Here is a 15,170-nt window from a genome sequence, read left to right on the forward strand (position 1 = left end):
CTGGTCCATTTCACCTCTGCAGCATCTCTGGTCCATTTCACCTCTGCTGCATCTCTGGTCCATTTCACCCCTGCAGCATCTCTGGTCCATTTCACCTCTGCAGCATCTCTGGTCTATTTCACCTCTGCAGCATCTGGGGTCCATTTTATCTCTGTATCTTCTCTGGAATATGCTCCCTTCTCTCCAGGGTCTCATTACCTCATATCTTGATTATAGCAATAGCAGCTAGGGCTTCTGCCTGCCTCAAGTCTCTTCTTACTCCATTCTCCAGTTAAAGTGATCTTCCTTAAGGGCAAGCCTGACCTTCACCCTCAACTCAGTAAACTCCACTGGCTCTCTATCGCCTACTGGAACAAATATAAAATCCTCTGTTTGGCATTCAAAGCCCTTCATAATCTGCTGGCTCCCCCCTACATACTCTTTGATCCAGTGACACTGGCCTTCTGACTGTTCTTCAGACAACCCTCCATCTCTTGGCTCTGGGTATTTTTTATGGCTGTCCCAGCCTATGCATGGAATGCTTTCCCGTCCTCTTTTCTACTTTTTGACTTCCTTCAATCCCAGCTAGAATCCCACCTTCTATAGGAATCCTTCTTAATTCCAGTGCCTTCTCTTTCTTAATTATCTCCAATTTTTCCTCTTTTTAACCTGTTTGTACATAGGTTATATACATGTTGTTTCCCTGATGAATGTGAGCTCCTTGAGGTCAGAGACCATCTTTTACCTTGCGTTGAATCACCAATTCTTAGCACAGTGCCTGGCATGTGGTGCACACTGAATAAATGCAGATTAACAGTCTGGTAGCAGAGGGGCCACAGAGGGTGAGCAGTTAGAAAAAGCCTAAGCAGATTAGGTCGTTAATAGATTGGTTGTTACTTTTTTTTTTTTTGCTTTTTGGAGGGGAGAGGGCAGGGCAATTGGGGTTAAGTGACTTGCCCAAGGTCACACAGCTAGTAAGTGTTAAGTGTGTGAGGTCAAACTTGAACTCAGGTCCTCCTGACTCCAGGGTCAGTGCTCTATTCACTGTGCCACCTAGCCAACCCAGGTGGTTACTTTTTAAGGGCAGTTTCATTTGGGTCTTGAGGTTGGAAGCCAGATTTCAGAGTGACAAGGAATGAGAGGAAAAGTAAAGATGATATCAACACCCTTTTCTTTTCATCTGGTTGTGAGAGAAGTGTTACCAGAGTATAACTTAAGGGAAGAGTCAGGACAAGTGAGGGTTTTTCTGTGATGGGCGACATGGTCATGTTTTTGGAGGTGAAGAATGAAGGAAGAAAAGAAGGAAGGAAGCATTTCTTAAGTACTCTCTATATATACTTACTCTGATTAATGTTTAGTTTTGTTTATATGCCAGGCACTGTGCAAAATGCTTTACAAAGTGGTCTTATTTGATCCTCGCAACAACCCTGTGAAGATGAGCTATTATTATCCTCATTTTACAGTTGAGGAAACTGAGTCAAACCGAGCCTCCCCCCCCCCCAAGAGGTGAAATGAGTAACCCAAGGTCACAGCTAGCAAGTGTCTGAAACCACATTTCAGTCTAGCTCTTCCTGACTCCAGCTCCAAACTCTAGCTACTGTGGCACCTCCTGGGAGCCTCAGGAAGGAGGTGGTACAGAGGGAAGGAGGGAGAGTTGAAAGATGAGAGAGTGGCATAATTGGAGTGGCCATCACCTGGCAAAGATGGGGAAGGATGGGATCAAGAGAGCATATGGAAGTCTTGGTCTTGGCAGAGAGAAAGGCTGTTATCAGAGATTGGGGGAAGGTAGTGTAGGATGATGTCAAAGGGTTTTGAGATGATGATAAAGGTAAAGGGGGCTTATGTTAAGTAGCCTCCATTGTCTCAGTAAAACAAGAGGCAAGATGAGAAAGTCAGTCAATAAACATTAAGTATCTACCGTGTGCCAGGCACTGTTCTGAGAGCTGGCAGGACCAAAGGAGGCAAAAGGCAGTCTGGGCCCTCAAGAAGCTTGCAATCGAATGGGGGTGCTAACTGGAAAACAAATATGCACAAAGAAGATATAGACAAGTTAGTGGGAGACAGTGTGGGAGGTGGGACTTGAGGAGTAAAAAGAGCTTTGAGATCACTTCCACAGTGGGGAACAAAGTAGCAGATCAATTAGGAACAAAAAGATTACCTTCAGTCAGGGCGGGCTCAGGTGAGAAGAGACCCGAGAGTGTCTTAGAAAAGAAGGCACGGTGTTGAGACTCTTCTCACATTTCACCATATTTAATTGAGCTCATGTTCTCTGTGGGAAATACAAGGGCTTCTCTTTTTTTGTGATTGGATCTGGGAATGCCAGGTCTTAAGCCTAGTGCAGTCCATGAGTGGCCTTGGCAGAGACGGAGAATCTGATCCCCGGCACTTCCTCCAACACTTATTTTCTCTTCGTTTCCATTGCTTATTGCCCCTTGGCCTTCCCTCTTTGAGCTATTCCAGCCACATCTGTCAGACCCTGAGCTTCTGGTTTTCCCCAGTTTTTATAGCTCATTCATTTTCAAAATACAATTTCATTAGATTATTTATCCAATTTTTTTTAATTTCTTGAAAATGATTGGATACTTCATTGTGTCTGTAATCATTGCCAGGAATGTGGACTGTCTTCACTAATGCAAATGACAACTTCTCCAAGTCTTTTCTTGGCTCTTTAGAGAAAATAGAAGAAGTCCTTAGAGCATCAGCAGTGTTTGAACTGAAGGACACTCCCATGGCCATCTGCCAGGCTGTCATTACTTTAGTCTTTTCAGAACCTTGACTCTTTCCCTCTACTCTACATCTGCATTTCACTTTTTTCTGTGATGTTGTTTCTATGGTGGCCAGAGATATTTTTCAGTTGAATGTGCTTTCCTTCTCTAAAAATCCCAGATTGATGTGCCCACAACCAGGGGTTTATGTTACGAGCCCAAAAGAATACCTATTTAAAATCTGGATCTTTTTAAATGTCAGTTGGCATCTCTGTTCTCTTCTGAGAATGACATCCTTTTTACGAATTTTTGGAAGCAAAAATGTGACTTGTTGCATCATTCACCACACACTTACTGCTTTTAAGCGTCTTCTCCCTACAAACCGCTGTGCCAGATACTTGGGAAGGTAGAACCTCTAAGTTACATAGATCTCATCCACCCCGAGAACAGATGGAAACATAGATGCTGGTGCTGTGCAGTGACACCTTACGAAGCTCATCAGAGAGGAGCTGTGTGCTGTGTTCTAGGCTGGAGGGGAAGGGTGGTGTTGGCCAGAATGAAAGAATAAATCCTTCCTCGAACTCCTTGAGGGCTGTTCTGCTTTCCTGTGCTCTCTAGTCACCTTGCTGAAGCTTGGCTCATGGTACCTGATGGAGTCCTTTGTACATGCCTACTGATTGAGTCCTTGTAGTTAGAAAGGAGATGGAGGGTGTTCTGGGTACCTGTGAAAAAATGGGAGCTCCGTGGGCCGGGCCAGACCATAAAACTTCAGTGGCAGCGGGAAATCACGGGAGACTTTTGAGCAGAGAAGTGGCATGACTATGTTTCTTATTCTGGTCTGGCCCTGTGAGGTCCTTGGTCTGTGGAACATATCTGCCAGCTGAGAGAGCTGCCTGGGGCACTGAGGGTTAAATGTCTTGCCCTGGATGCCCCAGTCATTGGTATGGGAGATTTGGCTTCTTTTTTTCTTTTTTCTTTTTTTTTTCTTTTGCCTTTTGGGCAATTTGAGTCAGCCACGGTATAAAACATGAGTTGGAGGGAAAGGGAGCATACTAAACTCTCTGAGCTAAGGGATCTAGAGACACTCAGAGAATGACCAGAAGTGTTTAATGGTCTCTTTAGTTCGGACCAACAGTTCTTAGGGAATTGACTCACATATCCTCTGCTTTTATGTATCAGGCAGGAGAAGGAAGTGTACATCAAAGCCAAGTATGTGGAGAGGAAGTTTGTGGCTAAGGGTTCTGCCTCTTCTTCACCTCCAGAGGAAGGGAAGAGAGCCCTGTGCCAAGGTCGGGAGGAGAAGGGGCCCAGCACCTCCCAGCCAGGAAGAGAGAGCCAAGTGGGGGCAGCAGCCCGAAGTTCAGGTGTCGATCCACGTTGTAAGTAAGCGTTTTCTCAAACATTGTGATCATCACTGTAATGAATTAATTTCATGAATTGTTAGCTTAAGGCAGGTAGCCCGAGGTCCTTCTTTTTCAGCCTTCACAGGAAATGGTAGATTTCTTGGCTAGTTGTCACCCTTAAAAGAAGGCCCTTTGGCATACAGCTGCCACTCCAGAAACAAAGCCTCACCTGTAGAGAGGCTGCCCAAAATGAGATCTAGCTCCTGGCTTCCCCCAGACTTAGCCCAAGCCAACGACTTCTGAATTCCCTAACTTCCTTTTTGCTCTTTCTCAGTCTTCCCCAATAACACTCTCTCCTGCCCTTTTCCCTCCTTCCTGCCTGCTCTGTGCTTTGATAACTTGCATGTGCCCAGCGGCGGCTGTAAGTAGCGACGAGGCCAGGCGGGAGTCTCTGTTCTGTCCTGATGAGCTAGACTCACTCTTCTCCTACTTTGATACCTCTTCAAAACTACGTAGTAGTAAGTACTCCTCTCTCTGGCAGAGCCTTCCCGCTCTATGCCAGTGCTCACTGTGTGGCGGGACCATCTCTTTACCTGTGAACCCATTTGTCTCAGGGCATTCACTCTGAACCATGTCACAATTTGGGCATTTTGCTTATCCTGAAATTTTGAGGGGATCAGACCCTTTAAAGTATCTCAGTGTAAAGGATGATCTGAGACTTTGGCCATCCGTCTAGCTGGATAAGCTAAGTGCTTAAAAACTATTCAGTGTTTGGTGAATGTATCTCATTGTTTTCAAATTCATTGGTGGTGGCTAAAGCCTGGACGGATTGAAGGCAGGCAAGCTTTAGCGTGCTGTCTGTGAAGGCCGCTCCCTCTGGGGGGTGGGGCTCACACTTGGTTCACCTTTTATTTTAAACAGTCAGAAGCAACAGCAGTGGCATCCAGCAGTGTGCCGATGATGTCGCCCAAGGCCTGTCCTCAGTGGTTTCAGCCAATAGCTTATATGAACCAGGTGGGTGGTCTTGCTTTGGTTTGTTTCATTGAATTCTCTTTACTTTGGCTTTTGCACAAAGGTCTTTCCAAGAACTCTGCTCAGTTGTTCTTGAGAGAGTCACCAAGTAAAGCCAATGGCTGACCAGAGCAGCCTCACAAGGTGAGGGGGACTTCCGCTTTCCCCTTGTCCCCCTGAGGCGCCATTCAGTAGGAAGGCCCTCCTTTATTTCTCTGCCCCAGGAATTGCTGCTGGGCCTCCTCTCCTTTTCCATGTGTGCAAGTCCTTTGGATGCTCTTCCATTCCAGGATGTGTTAGTCTTCCCAACTGACTTTCTCCCCCCTGACTTGTACTTGGTGCCAACATTCCTGACCTCCCAACTTCACCAAGCGTAGTCTCAGCCAGAGTTGGGTCCTTTCTGATCTGCAGTGGGGAGCATCTGGCCACCACTGGGTGGTGACCTTGGTACATAAGTTGTCAGACATTCCCTCATCATTTCTGTCTGGGAGGAAGCCTGGAGCTCCCTTGGGCAGTTGGACCTGCAGACTAAGGACTGATGCCGAGCTCGCCCTTCCCCCACGTCCACGTGGCCTAGTGCTGGCTTCATGGAGGCCTTTCGAGCCTCCTCTGGGTGCAGCTAGCAGCTGGTCCTTGCCAGCACGAGGCAAGCGTTGATTGGGATGCCCTAGCTGACTCCTAGGCCACCCTGTTAGCATTTGCACCACAGAACATGGCTCACGCATATGTTTCCTTTTCAGAGGGAGAAAGACGAGATTCTTCAGTATTTCTTGAGTTGAAGCATCTCCATCCAGGACTCCAGCTGTACCGAGCTTCCTATGAAAAGAGGCTTCCTGACATGGCCGAGGCCTTGGCCCATGGAGCAGATGTCAACTGGGCACACCCTGAAGAAAACAAAGCCACCCCACTTATCCAGGCCGTCTTAGGGGTAGGGCAGCCATGCATATGTACGCTGGGGGGCCAGCTGCAGAGAGACGGTCTGCTGTGTCCATGTCTGTGTGATTTTTGTCATTAGATCATAGGAGCCTAGGTTTAGTGCTGGAAGAGACTTGGGAGGCCAGCTCCTCATTCTACAGAAGAGGAAGCTGAGGTAGGCAGAGGTTAAGGAGCTGGCCCAGGGTCACACAGCCAGCTAGTGTCTGAACCCAGATCTTCTGATTCCAAGTGGGCGCCCTGACTGCTGTGCCTGGTGCACCTCTGGGTACAGCAGAAGTGGCCCCTTAAGTCCAGATGCAAAGTGGGTGTCCTGGGCTATATTCCTGGCTAATTGTACCCAGTGAGTAGGAACTTTCTGTTGCCGTGCTCACGGGCCACACATTCATTAGCCAAGACAAGTGTGCTGCCGTCTCTGATGCCGTCACTGAGAGGGCAGAGGAGCCTGGGGGCAAGAGGGGCTGTCCCTTTGTTGTCCCTTCCCAGGGCCAGAGGAGGGGCTTGTCCTGGCAGATCTGGGGGGATCCCGGGGCCTGGCCAGGTTTCCATCTTCTGCCTGTGATTTCTTAGGGCTCCCTGGTCACCTGTGAGTTCCTCCTGCAGAATGGCGCAAATGTGAACCAAAGGGATGCCAAAGGGCAAGGCCCACTGCACCATGCCACTGTCCTGGGACACACAGGGTAAGAGCCCACGAATCACGGACAGCACTTGTGTCACGTTATGCCACATAGATGGAATCTGAAACAAAGGAAAACAAAGTCTGCTCACTCTCAGCCTCGTGTTTGAAAAAAGCCTTGGCCGTTTTTGCCCCTTGCCTCCATCATCTCATGTCAGTCAGTGATCCAGTTTCTGGCAAGGCTTGTAGTCTGCACAACCCTTCTCTGCTCCCGCTATAGGCACTGGGCCATTCAGTCAGGGAGCGTGTTTGAGCTCACACTGTGTGCCAGGCACACTGTGCTGTGTGCTAGGGAATCTCTGCCTTATCCCTCATGGAGTACACGGAAGGTGAGCACAGTGGGGAAGGCCGCAGGAGTCGGGGTGATCACAAAAGGCCTTTTGCCGAGTCTTGAAGGCAGAGGTGAGAAGAGAGGGTCCAGTCACTGCAAAGGCACGGGAGAGGGGAGATGGCAGCGGTGATGTCCATTGGGCCCTTGTCACTGCCGTGCCTTTGGTGGCAGTGACATCTTACAGCCCCAGTCTCCCCAGTAGCCCTGGCTTCTTTCTGCCTCACTTGTCTCCCTGCGGGCTCTGTGTGCTGTACTTGGCTTCCTTTTCTCAGAAGCTTTTCCCCAGCCCTCCTGCATCTCGCGTCTTTTTGATGCATTTGTCACCTCATCGACACGGTTACCCCTTTCCTTAGGGAAGAGCCAGCATAGGTTTCCATCTTGTGGGCTCCTCGTCCAGAGGTTGGCCGGGCCACAGACTGTTTCTCTTTCTGATTCGCCATGGCCCCATGTTCTTTTTGGCTACTCTTGGAGTGGAGGGTGCCATGAGAGAAACCCCAGGTTTGGGCTTCCTTAGTCCTGTGGCGTGTCCTCTCCACAGGACAGAGTAGGGATGCTTTGCCTTGGGCCCCGGGAAGGCTTCATGCCCACCTTTGCCAGTTAGAAAAGTCAGGTTGAAATCCCTGTGTCTCTGGATTTTATGCTGGATTGGAAAGGAAAAGACAGACACTTGCAGCCTTTTACATCTCCCTTGTGCCTTGTACCTGGGCACTCCCTTAATGTCATGCACCCTCTTGTTAAGTTGCTCTTTGGGTAAATGGAGTCAGCTGCCCTCTTAAAACCAGTCTGGGGCTGTGGGGCTTCACTTCTTTCTGTGCAGGCAGGTGTGTTTGTTCCTGAAGCGAGGTGCCAACCAGCACGCCACTGACCAAGAAGGGAATGACCCGCTAAGCATCGCTGTGGAAGCCGCCAACGCAGACATTGTGACTTTGTAAGTCGGCTTTTTCGCACGAGGAATGATCACTAGAGGTGGAGCCTTGCAGAGGCTGTGGGGGGCGCCCTCGAGATTTCTCTGCTGTGCACCATGCAGTGAGGATGTGAGGAAGATGGCGGGGGCCTCCTTGTCTCTCAGGCATGTGTCAGAGGGTCTGGCAGGGTAATGGGATGGCATGGCTGAGGTGCCAGCTTCCCAGCAGCATGACAGGGTGCAGCTGGAGCTCTGAAGCGTCGGTCCAGTAGCATTGCTGTTGTGTTGACGAGACAAAGGGAGGGAGGGGGAAAGAGAGAGACACAAGGAGAGAAACAGCTGGAGACGGAGGGAGAGAGAGAGAGACAGACAGACAGACAGCCGGAGATGGAGGGAGAGAGAGACACACGGAGGTGGAGGGAGGGAGGGGAGAGGGGTGGCAGCCGGAGGGCCTGTGTGTCTTTCCAGGACAATCCATCAGGAGATTTTAAACAATGTGTGTTGTATCAGAGAAATTTGGGATCTTTCACATTTCAAGTAGTCTGTGAGATCCTCACTTGATTTTCACTTGATTGGGGTTCTCAGAGACATTGGTGACTTTGTCATTTCTTTACTTGGCCTCTGGAAATGAGGGCCTCGTGCCCCACCCCCCATGGTCACTGCATCGAAGCATTGCTGAGACTCGGTGTTGGCAGGGAAGGAGTAAGTGGGCTCTTCAGGCTCACGTCTTTGTCCCCACACTGGCTCTGTTTTTCTCCTCTCTTGTCTGCGCATGGCTCACAGGCAGGCAGCAGCCCCTCTGCCTTTCACCCTGCCCACCTTCTGCTCAGACCTCAGTTGTTGCTGCTGTGACCTTCCCTGGGTTCCAGTGGCAGATGTATAAAGCAGACCCCATGAAGACCAGCTAAATGGGCCCCCGAGGGAGGGAGTTAAAAAGCTTCTTCTTGGCCTCTGTGGTTCTGTGGCTGCTCTGCACCCTTGGGCCTTTCCTGGGGCCCTAGGCCATCCCCTCCCCCACCGTAACCTTTGTGCCAGGGCCCCACCCCTAACTCCAGGTCTCCTTGCAGTGTCCCAGTGTCCTGGCTCATGCCCACCTCTCCTCATTTGGTCCCACATCTCTCACAGCTTTTATGGGATTAGGGAGTAGTCACAGGCATGTGTGCCAGGAAGGCATCTCTCTATTTTCCTTTGGACCCTGGGAAAGTGTAGTATAATATAATTCCCAACAGTGTGGCCCCCTCAAGGAGTGCTGGTGTAACAAGGGCTCTGTCTCGGGGGCAGGCTGCAGCCACTGAACGCTCTGCACTTCTGCCCCTCCATCTCTCTCCCTTCCCTCCTGAGCAGAGGCCTTGGCCCAGGCTCCTCCCCCATCCATGATGACAAAGAGATAGGGGCACAATTACATGCTGAGCACCAGGAATAAAGGATGCGCCCTTGGCATTTCCTCAGTAATAACAGATCTGAAGGAAAGCATCTGTGGGGGCTACATTATTTATGAAGGCTTTACAGTAGGAAGAAGGCGCGGGGAGATCAGGTGTGACCTATAGCCATGGTGGTGAATCATGTGAGATGATGATCCCCACCGAGGCATCAAAATGTTCTTCAGATCTCCTCTTTTGGGGCTCCCCTGAGAAGCCAGCAGCTGTTTCTTGGAGTTTGATTCTGTGTTCTGTGTTTCTACATAGGCATACTTAGACATTGTAAGAACACTTCCTTTTCATTTGCACATTTTTCTGAGTGGACAAGCCACATTTGGCCCAGCTCCTGACCACGATTTCCTTTCTCCAGGTGGGAGTAAAGGCAGCCTCAGCAGCAGGGGTCACTTCCCAAGCAGGGTAGAACCTTGGAGAGGGAAGCATATTGAGCTGAAGGAACTTTTCCTTCAACCCTGTCTAGTGCCTGGACGAGCTCAGAAACTTTGAAAATGGTTAAAAACACCGAGGATCAAAAATCTTGTATTCTTTATTCACAATTTATGAGAACAGATACAGCGAAATCATGATTTTGTTGATTTTAAAAGCAGATTGTGGGTCAGACATGATTTTGCATGCCTTTAATCCCAGCTGCAGGGATGATGAGGCTGGCAGATGGAGGGAGTTCAGGGGTTCTGAGCTAAAGGAGAAGTAGAGCCAATTAGGGGTCCCCACAGAGTCTGGCACTAGTGAGGTTGGGAACAAGCAGGTCAGACATTCCTGGGCCAATTAGTAAGTGTGGGACCAGTCTGTGAGTAACTGCTGCCCTTCCCAAAGACCCAGCTTCAGACAAAGAGGAGAATTTCAGGGTGGACCTGTGTAAACCATCCCTCAGCCACACCCAGCTCTAAGCATGATAGCCAGGGCCCGGTAAGCAGGGTCCTTGGTTTGTTATGTGTTAGGTTTCAGAAATAAGTAGCCCGGGTAGGGGTGTAAAACTGCTTAGGGCTGCTTTGGATTGTCCCAGTAAATCTTCTTTTTTCTTTTAACCCAAGGTTGCGTTTGGCCCGAATGAATGAAGAGATGCGGGAGTCTGAAGGACTTTACGGACAGCCAGGTCAATATTCTCCTAATAATCACACGGAGATGCAGTATAAGAAATGCATTCAGGAATTTATCAGTTTACAGTTAGAAGATCCATAATTTATAGGCAAAATACGTTACCTTGGTACAGTAGTGTTTTTTAACTTGACTTGTAAGTTGTGAATTTCTTGGCTGATACGTGTACAGTATTCAGTGGCTTCTCCAGGGGCTCCTTGCCAGACCTTTAGACACCTTCCCACCTGACAGTCCAGAAGGCAGCTCCCTCCTGCTCTCCGTGGACCTCCTTCCTCTGCTACATGTCTTTCTTCCATCCTTAAATATTCCAGTGAGGGGGCAAGGGTGGCCAGGGCTACTTGACACACCCATGGGGCAAAGAGCTGGTGTTTTCTGATGAGAATCCCCCTGGAGCGGCCTGTTGTCAGGTGGAGAACAGAGTGATTCCACAGTTCAGGTAACTAAGTCCTTCATTGGCCAAAGAAATCCTGGTCTTCTGTGTATATGGGAAAAGTCAATTAGGGGAATACAAAAGAAAAAAATTGACTAAGAACCGTTTGTGTGTCAGCAAAAAAATTAATCTGGGAGACTTTGAAATAAAACTGCCAAGTCAGTAGCTAGTTTATGGACAGAAGGATATGTAGAGGGAAGGCTTAACTGTGTTTCAGGATTTGGCATATCCAGAATGCACAATAAGTGATGAAATGTGTTTAAAATATTGTTCCCAGACTTGTTTGTTTAGTTGAGCAAAATCATCTCTCGGTGATCACCTCCGTTCTCAGAAGGAGTAGTCCTTGGCCCTAGGACAAGTCAGCAGAGCTAGCGGCCCCTGCAGCCTGGTCAGTCATCTGCACTCGGTGTTCCTCCAAGACGAGAGTTGTTAGCAGATGCCTTTCATGCCATTACAGTACTTTAGTCTTAGTGATTCATTGAAATACTTCACATTCACGTCCACATTGGTTAGATTTTCAGGTTCTCATGCCTGAGAGGTGAGCTGGAACCACCTACGTATGGCCCACGTGCCTAGAGAGCCCTGATGGGCATCTTGGTCTCATGAACACCGGGAGACTATTTAGCACGTAGAAGGAGGCCTCCTTCCTTTGCTGGCCCTTCCCCTTCTAGTCTCAAAGTATCTCTGGTCTTCACTGACAGAGGGCCCTCACTTCGGTGTTTAATCAGATGCTGCTCTAATGGACCTTGAAGTGGAGAAGCCAAACAGAAAACTGGTCTTTTCTCAGGGGGTTGAAGTGGAGGCTGGAGCCTCCAGAGAATGGGCAGCTAGGGCTTCTGCCCTCCTCCTCAGACCGTGGCACGGCCTCTGGAGACCCTGGGCTGTGAGTTAGGTGCCAGTCAGCGGTTTTCAGCTGTGGTTCGGAATGTCACCCATTGGTCTAAACTTGAAGATTAAGTGAGAATTTTATATCAGATATTTAAACTATCACATACTTAGGAGGCGGTTTTTGAGGCCTCTGTGTTTAAGCACTTTAACATAGAATAAAATAGAAAAGAGTGTGTGTGTGTGTGAGTGTGAGTGAGTGTGCACAGAGATACATATATGAGTGTATCAAACTTGACATTTACAAAAAAGGCGACTTGCAGGTTTTCAGAATTTCCCTGAAATTCTCAACTTTTCCTCCATTGGTCAGCTGACCCTTTTTTTTTCTGTTGTGTTTGCTGATGGAGTTCTTTTCCCGTCATTGGTTTGAATTTCTGCCAACATTTTCAGAGGGGCTGCCTTCCTGCCATCCCCCCACAGCCCTGAGACTGTTCTTCTGCCACCACTGTCGCCCCTTACAAAGCCTTTCTTGAACCTTTCTGGGCTCAAAGGGAAAAAGTGATTTTGTCGGTTTCTTTAACTAGAAATCTGAAACACTTCTAAAGAAGTGTCTTTCTTCCAACTTTTACATTTGTACAATTTTAAGAATAGGCTACTATAGTGAGAGCTCTGTTGCCAGAAGGACAAGATACTGCCCACCTTGGGTACCCTTTGTTTCCTGGGAGGCTCAGTACTTTCTCTCTGGGGGCGAGGGAATCCCCGTGCTCAAGCCCAGGCAGCCCCCTTGTCTCTCTGACAGAGCTATTTCCTGCCTTCAGTGCTGGCCTGTCAGGTAACCTTTATTTGTAACCCTGGGCTGAGAAGTGAAGTCAGCTTTCTAACTTTGCAGGTTAGGGCCAAGGCTTCCTGCTCACTTAGAAGGGGAAGGGAGAAATAAATTACAGTCTTCCCAGGTGCATCTCTCTCATCCCTTTCCATAGTTCAGGGGAGCCCTGACTGAGATAGGCCTCACCATTGCTAAAATCTGTTTGGAGCTTCTGGAGGCTTCTGGGTGACTGCATCTCTCTCTGAAACAGAAAGAATACTGCCCCACCCCACTCCCCCTTCGCCTAAACAGTCTGGCATCTGTCCAGACAGGATGCTGTGCTCAGCCCAGTCTCCAGAGGACAGTCACATGATGACTGCCCCAGTAACTTGGAGTCCCTTGGGGGCATCATGTCAAGGGTGTACACAGACTCTTTTAACTTTGAAGGAGAAGCTTCCCCAAATGCTGAGCAGCGATGTGGGGCTCATGTTCAGGGGAAGCAGGGAGCTGAGAATCCCAGGCACTTGGGGGCCTTATTCCCAAAAGCCAGCACCTTTCTGAAACCCGAGGGAGCTTCCACTTAATGGAAGAGAGATGTCAGTGGTCCCCGGCCTAGGAGCCTGTTTAAAGTAAGAGCTGTTGTCTCTGGAGACCTCCCTGAGGGACTGCTCCAGCTTGCTGGTTTTTCAGAAGCCAGCCTGGCTTATGGGGGCAGCCCACATCACATGTCTGTCTCATCCCATTTCTTCCCCACACTTCATTTCAGGTCATCACTGTTGGAGAGGGAGTGGATGAGGAAAAAGTGGGTTCTGGTGTCCATTTCTTATTAAAAGTCAGGCATCTGTGTGTGCCCGTGTGTGTGTGTGTGTGTGTGTGTGCACGCCCCTCTCCCTGTGGTTGCATCTCAGCACTAGCGCATTTGGTTGAGCTTGGCACTGGCCCCATGGGATCTGGCCCTGGGCAGCACTCTGTCTGGGGGTGCTGGCCAGTTCTAGCTGTTGGCATGGCCAGGAACTGAAGGCATCTCTTCTTCCCTGCCGGTGCTACCCAGGCCCTTTCTGCGGTCCCGGGGCCTACTTCCCAAATGTCTCCCGTGTGCCTTTTCCATTCCCTTTACTGTTGAAGAGTAAAGCCTGTGCTAGAGTATTTTTGTATTAAACTGACCTGCACTTTATACACACTTTTTGGGAGATCCAATGCCAGGGGACAAATGCTATTTTGCACTGTTTACAATAAGTATTTTACTGCAGCCGTTAAGTTAAGGGAAACTTTGTTAAACCTCTCTTTTCTAGAATTAATTCCTCTTTGGTCATCTCCTCCTTGTTTGGCTGTGTTGGGGGGGAGGGGTGAGGACGGAAGGCCAGTGTCCCTGGGCAGGGAGGTGGACTGTCCCACTGGCTCCTCTATTAAACCAATTGAGTGTGGATCCTGCTGTCTTGGTCATTTTATTGGCTGGACTCCATGTTGGCCACCACCAGCCATGTCAGATACAATACTCGATGACTTGGCTTTCAGCTCAGGAAGAATTCCCAGAGCTTACTCAGAAGTTGGTAGACTGGCTTCAGTAACTTCAAGAGAGAAGTGTGTTTTAGCATGGAATATGTGTGAAAGGAGACCATTCAAAGATTCTTCTCCCTGCTCTCGGATCAGGCGTCCAAGGTGCTGCAATCGCACTCCCTCCCCCCCAGCTTGGGAGAAGCTTGGCCTCATTCCATATACTAAAGCCTGCGTGTATGGAAGCTTCTAATTACAGTTGAGGCTTTGCCCCAAGGCCCAGGGCACTGAGGACCCTCTGCACGGGGGAGCAGGCTCAGACAGGTGCTGTTCACCTCCACCTTGGTTCCATGGCCCAAGCCCTGAGAGCAGGATTAGTATTCCAAGCCCCTGGGGCTCCTGGACACTTTGGGGGGAACTGGACCTGGTCATATGTGTCTCAAATGCCTGCGCTCCTCTGTTACTTAGGGAAGTGCTTTTGAGAGGCTTTGTCAGAGCATGCATTTATTTAGCTATTCCTAGGCAGAGAAGAACCTGCTGTTAGACGTCTGAGAAAATACCCTCATCAACACCTCTCTGGCTTCAGTGGCCTGGCTTATGTGTGGAGTGGGCCGAAACCAGCCTGAGACAAGCCCTGAGGGGAGAGGCAGGCAGTGAACCCCAAAAGGCTGCCCTTGGTCCAGAGAGACGGGTCTCAGCAGCATTGCTTTACTTACCACCAGAACTGAGGATTCTGAACCCAGAGACCTCAGGGGCTGCCTAGCTCAGTCTCCTCCCTTTACAGATGGGGAGACTGAGGCCTGAGGATGCAGAAGGCCTCATCCAAGGTCCCACAGGTAGTGAGCACTAGACATGGGACAGCATCCACAACAGAGATCACTTTCAGTCATCGGAGTGCCAGGCACAGGAAATCATCCACAACTGAGCGCCATATGTGGGACGGCATCCACGACAGTGATCGCTTTCAGTTATCGGAGCGCCAGACGTGGGACGTCATCCACGACTGAGTGCTAGATGCGGGACGGCATCCACGACTGAGCGCCAGACGTGGGACGTCATCCACGACTGAGCGCTAGATGCGGGACGGCATCCATGACAGTGATCACTTTCAGTTATCTGAGCGCCAGACGTGGGATGTCATCCATGACTGAGCGCCAGACGTGGGACGGCATCCACGACAGTGATCGCTTTCAGTTATCTGAG

The 15,170-nt window shown here is 49.5% G+C and overlaps 1 protein-coding gene across 1 annotated transcript in view; it reads left to right on the top strand.

The window, feature by feature from the left end:
* Window positions 1-15,170, top strand: part of ACAP2 (ArfGAP with coiled-coil, ankyrin repeat and PH domains 2) — a 141,796-nt gene that overhangs the window by 124,536 nt on the left and 2,090 nt on the right. The window contains exons 17-22 of the mRNA XM_069083274.1: window positions 3,864-4,063; window positions 4,949-5,041; window positions 5,779-5,966; window positions 6,542-6,651; window positions 7,796-7,906; window positions 10,350-10,411. Of these exons, the coding sequence (XP_068939375.1) occupies window positions 3,864-4,063; window positions 4,949-5,041; window positions 5,779-5,966; window positions 6,542-6,651; window positions 7,796-7,906; window positions 10,350-10,411 (764 nt within the window). The remainder of the gene's footprint in view (window positions 1-3,863; window positions 4,064-4,948; window positions 5,042-5,778; window positions 5,967-6,541; window positions 6,652-7,795; window positions 7,907-10,349; window positions 10,412-15,170) is intronic.

Source organism: Petaurus breviceps, unplaced genomic scaffold, assembly GCF_028583685.1.
Source record: "Petaurus breviceps papuanus isolate PSGF00001 unplaced genomic scaffold, PetGlider_PUasm1.0 173, whole genome shotgun sequence".
Taxonomy (NCBI): domain Eukaryota; kingdom Metazoa; phylum Chordata; class Mammalia; order Diprotodontia; family Petauridae; genus Petaurus; species Petaurus breviceps.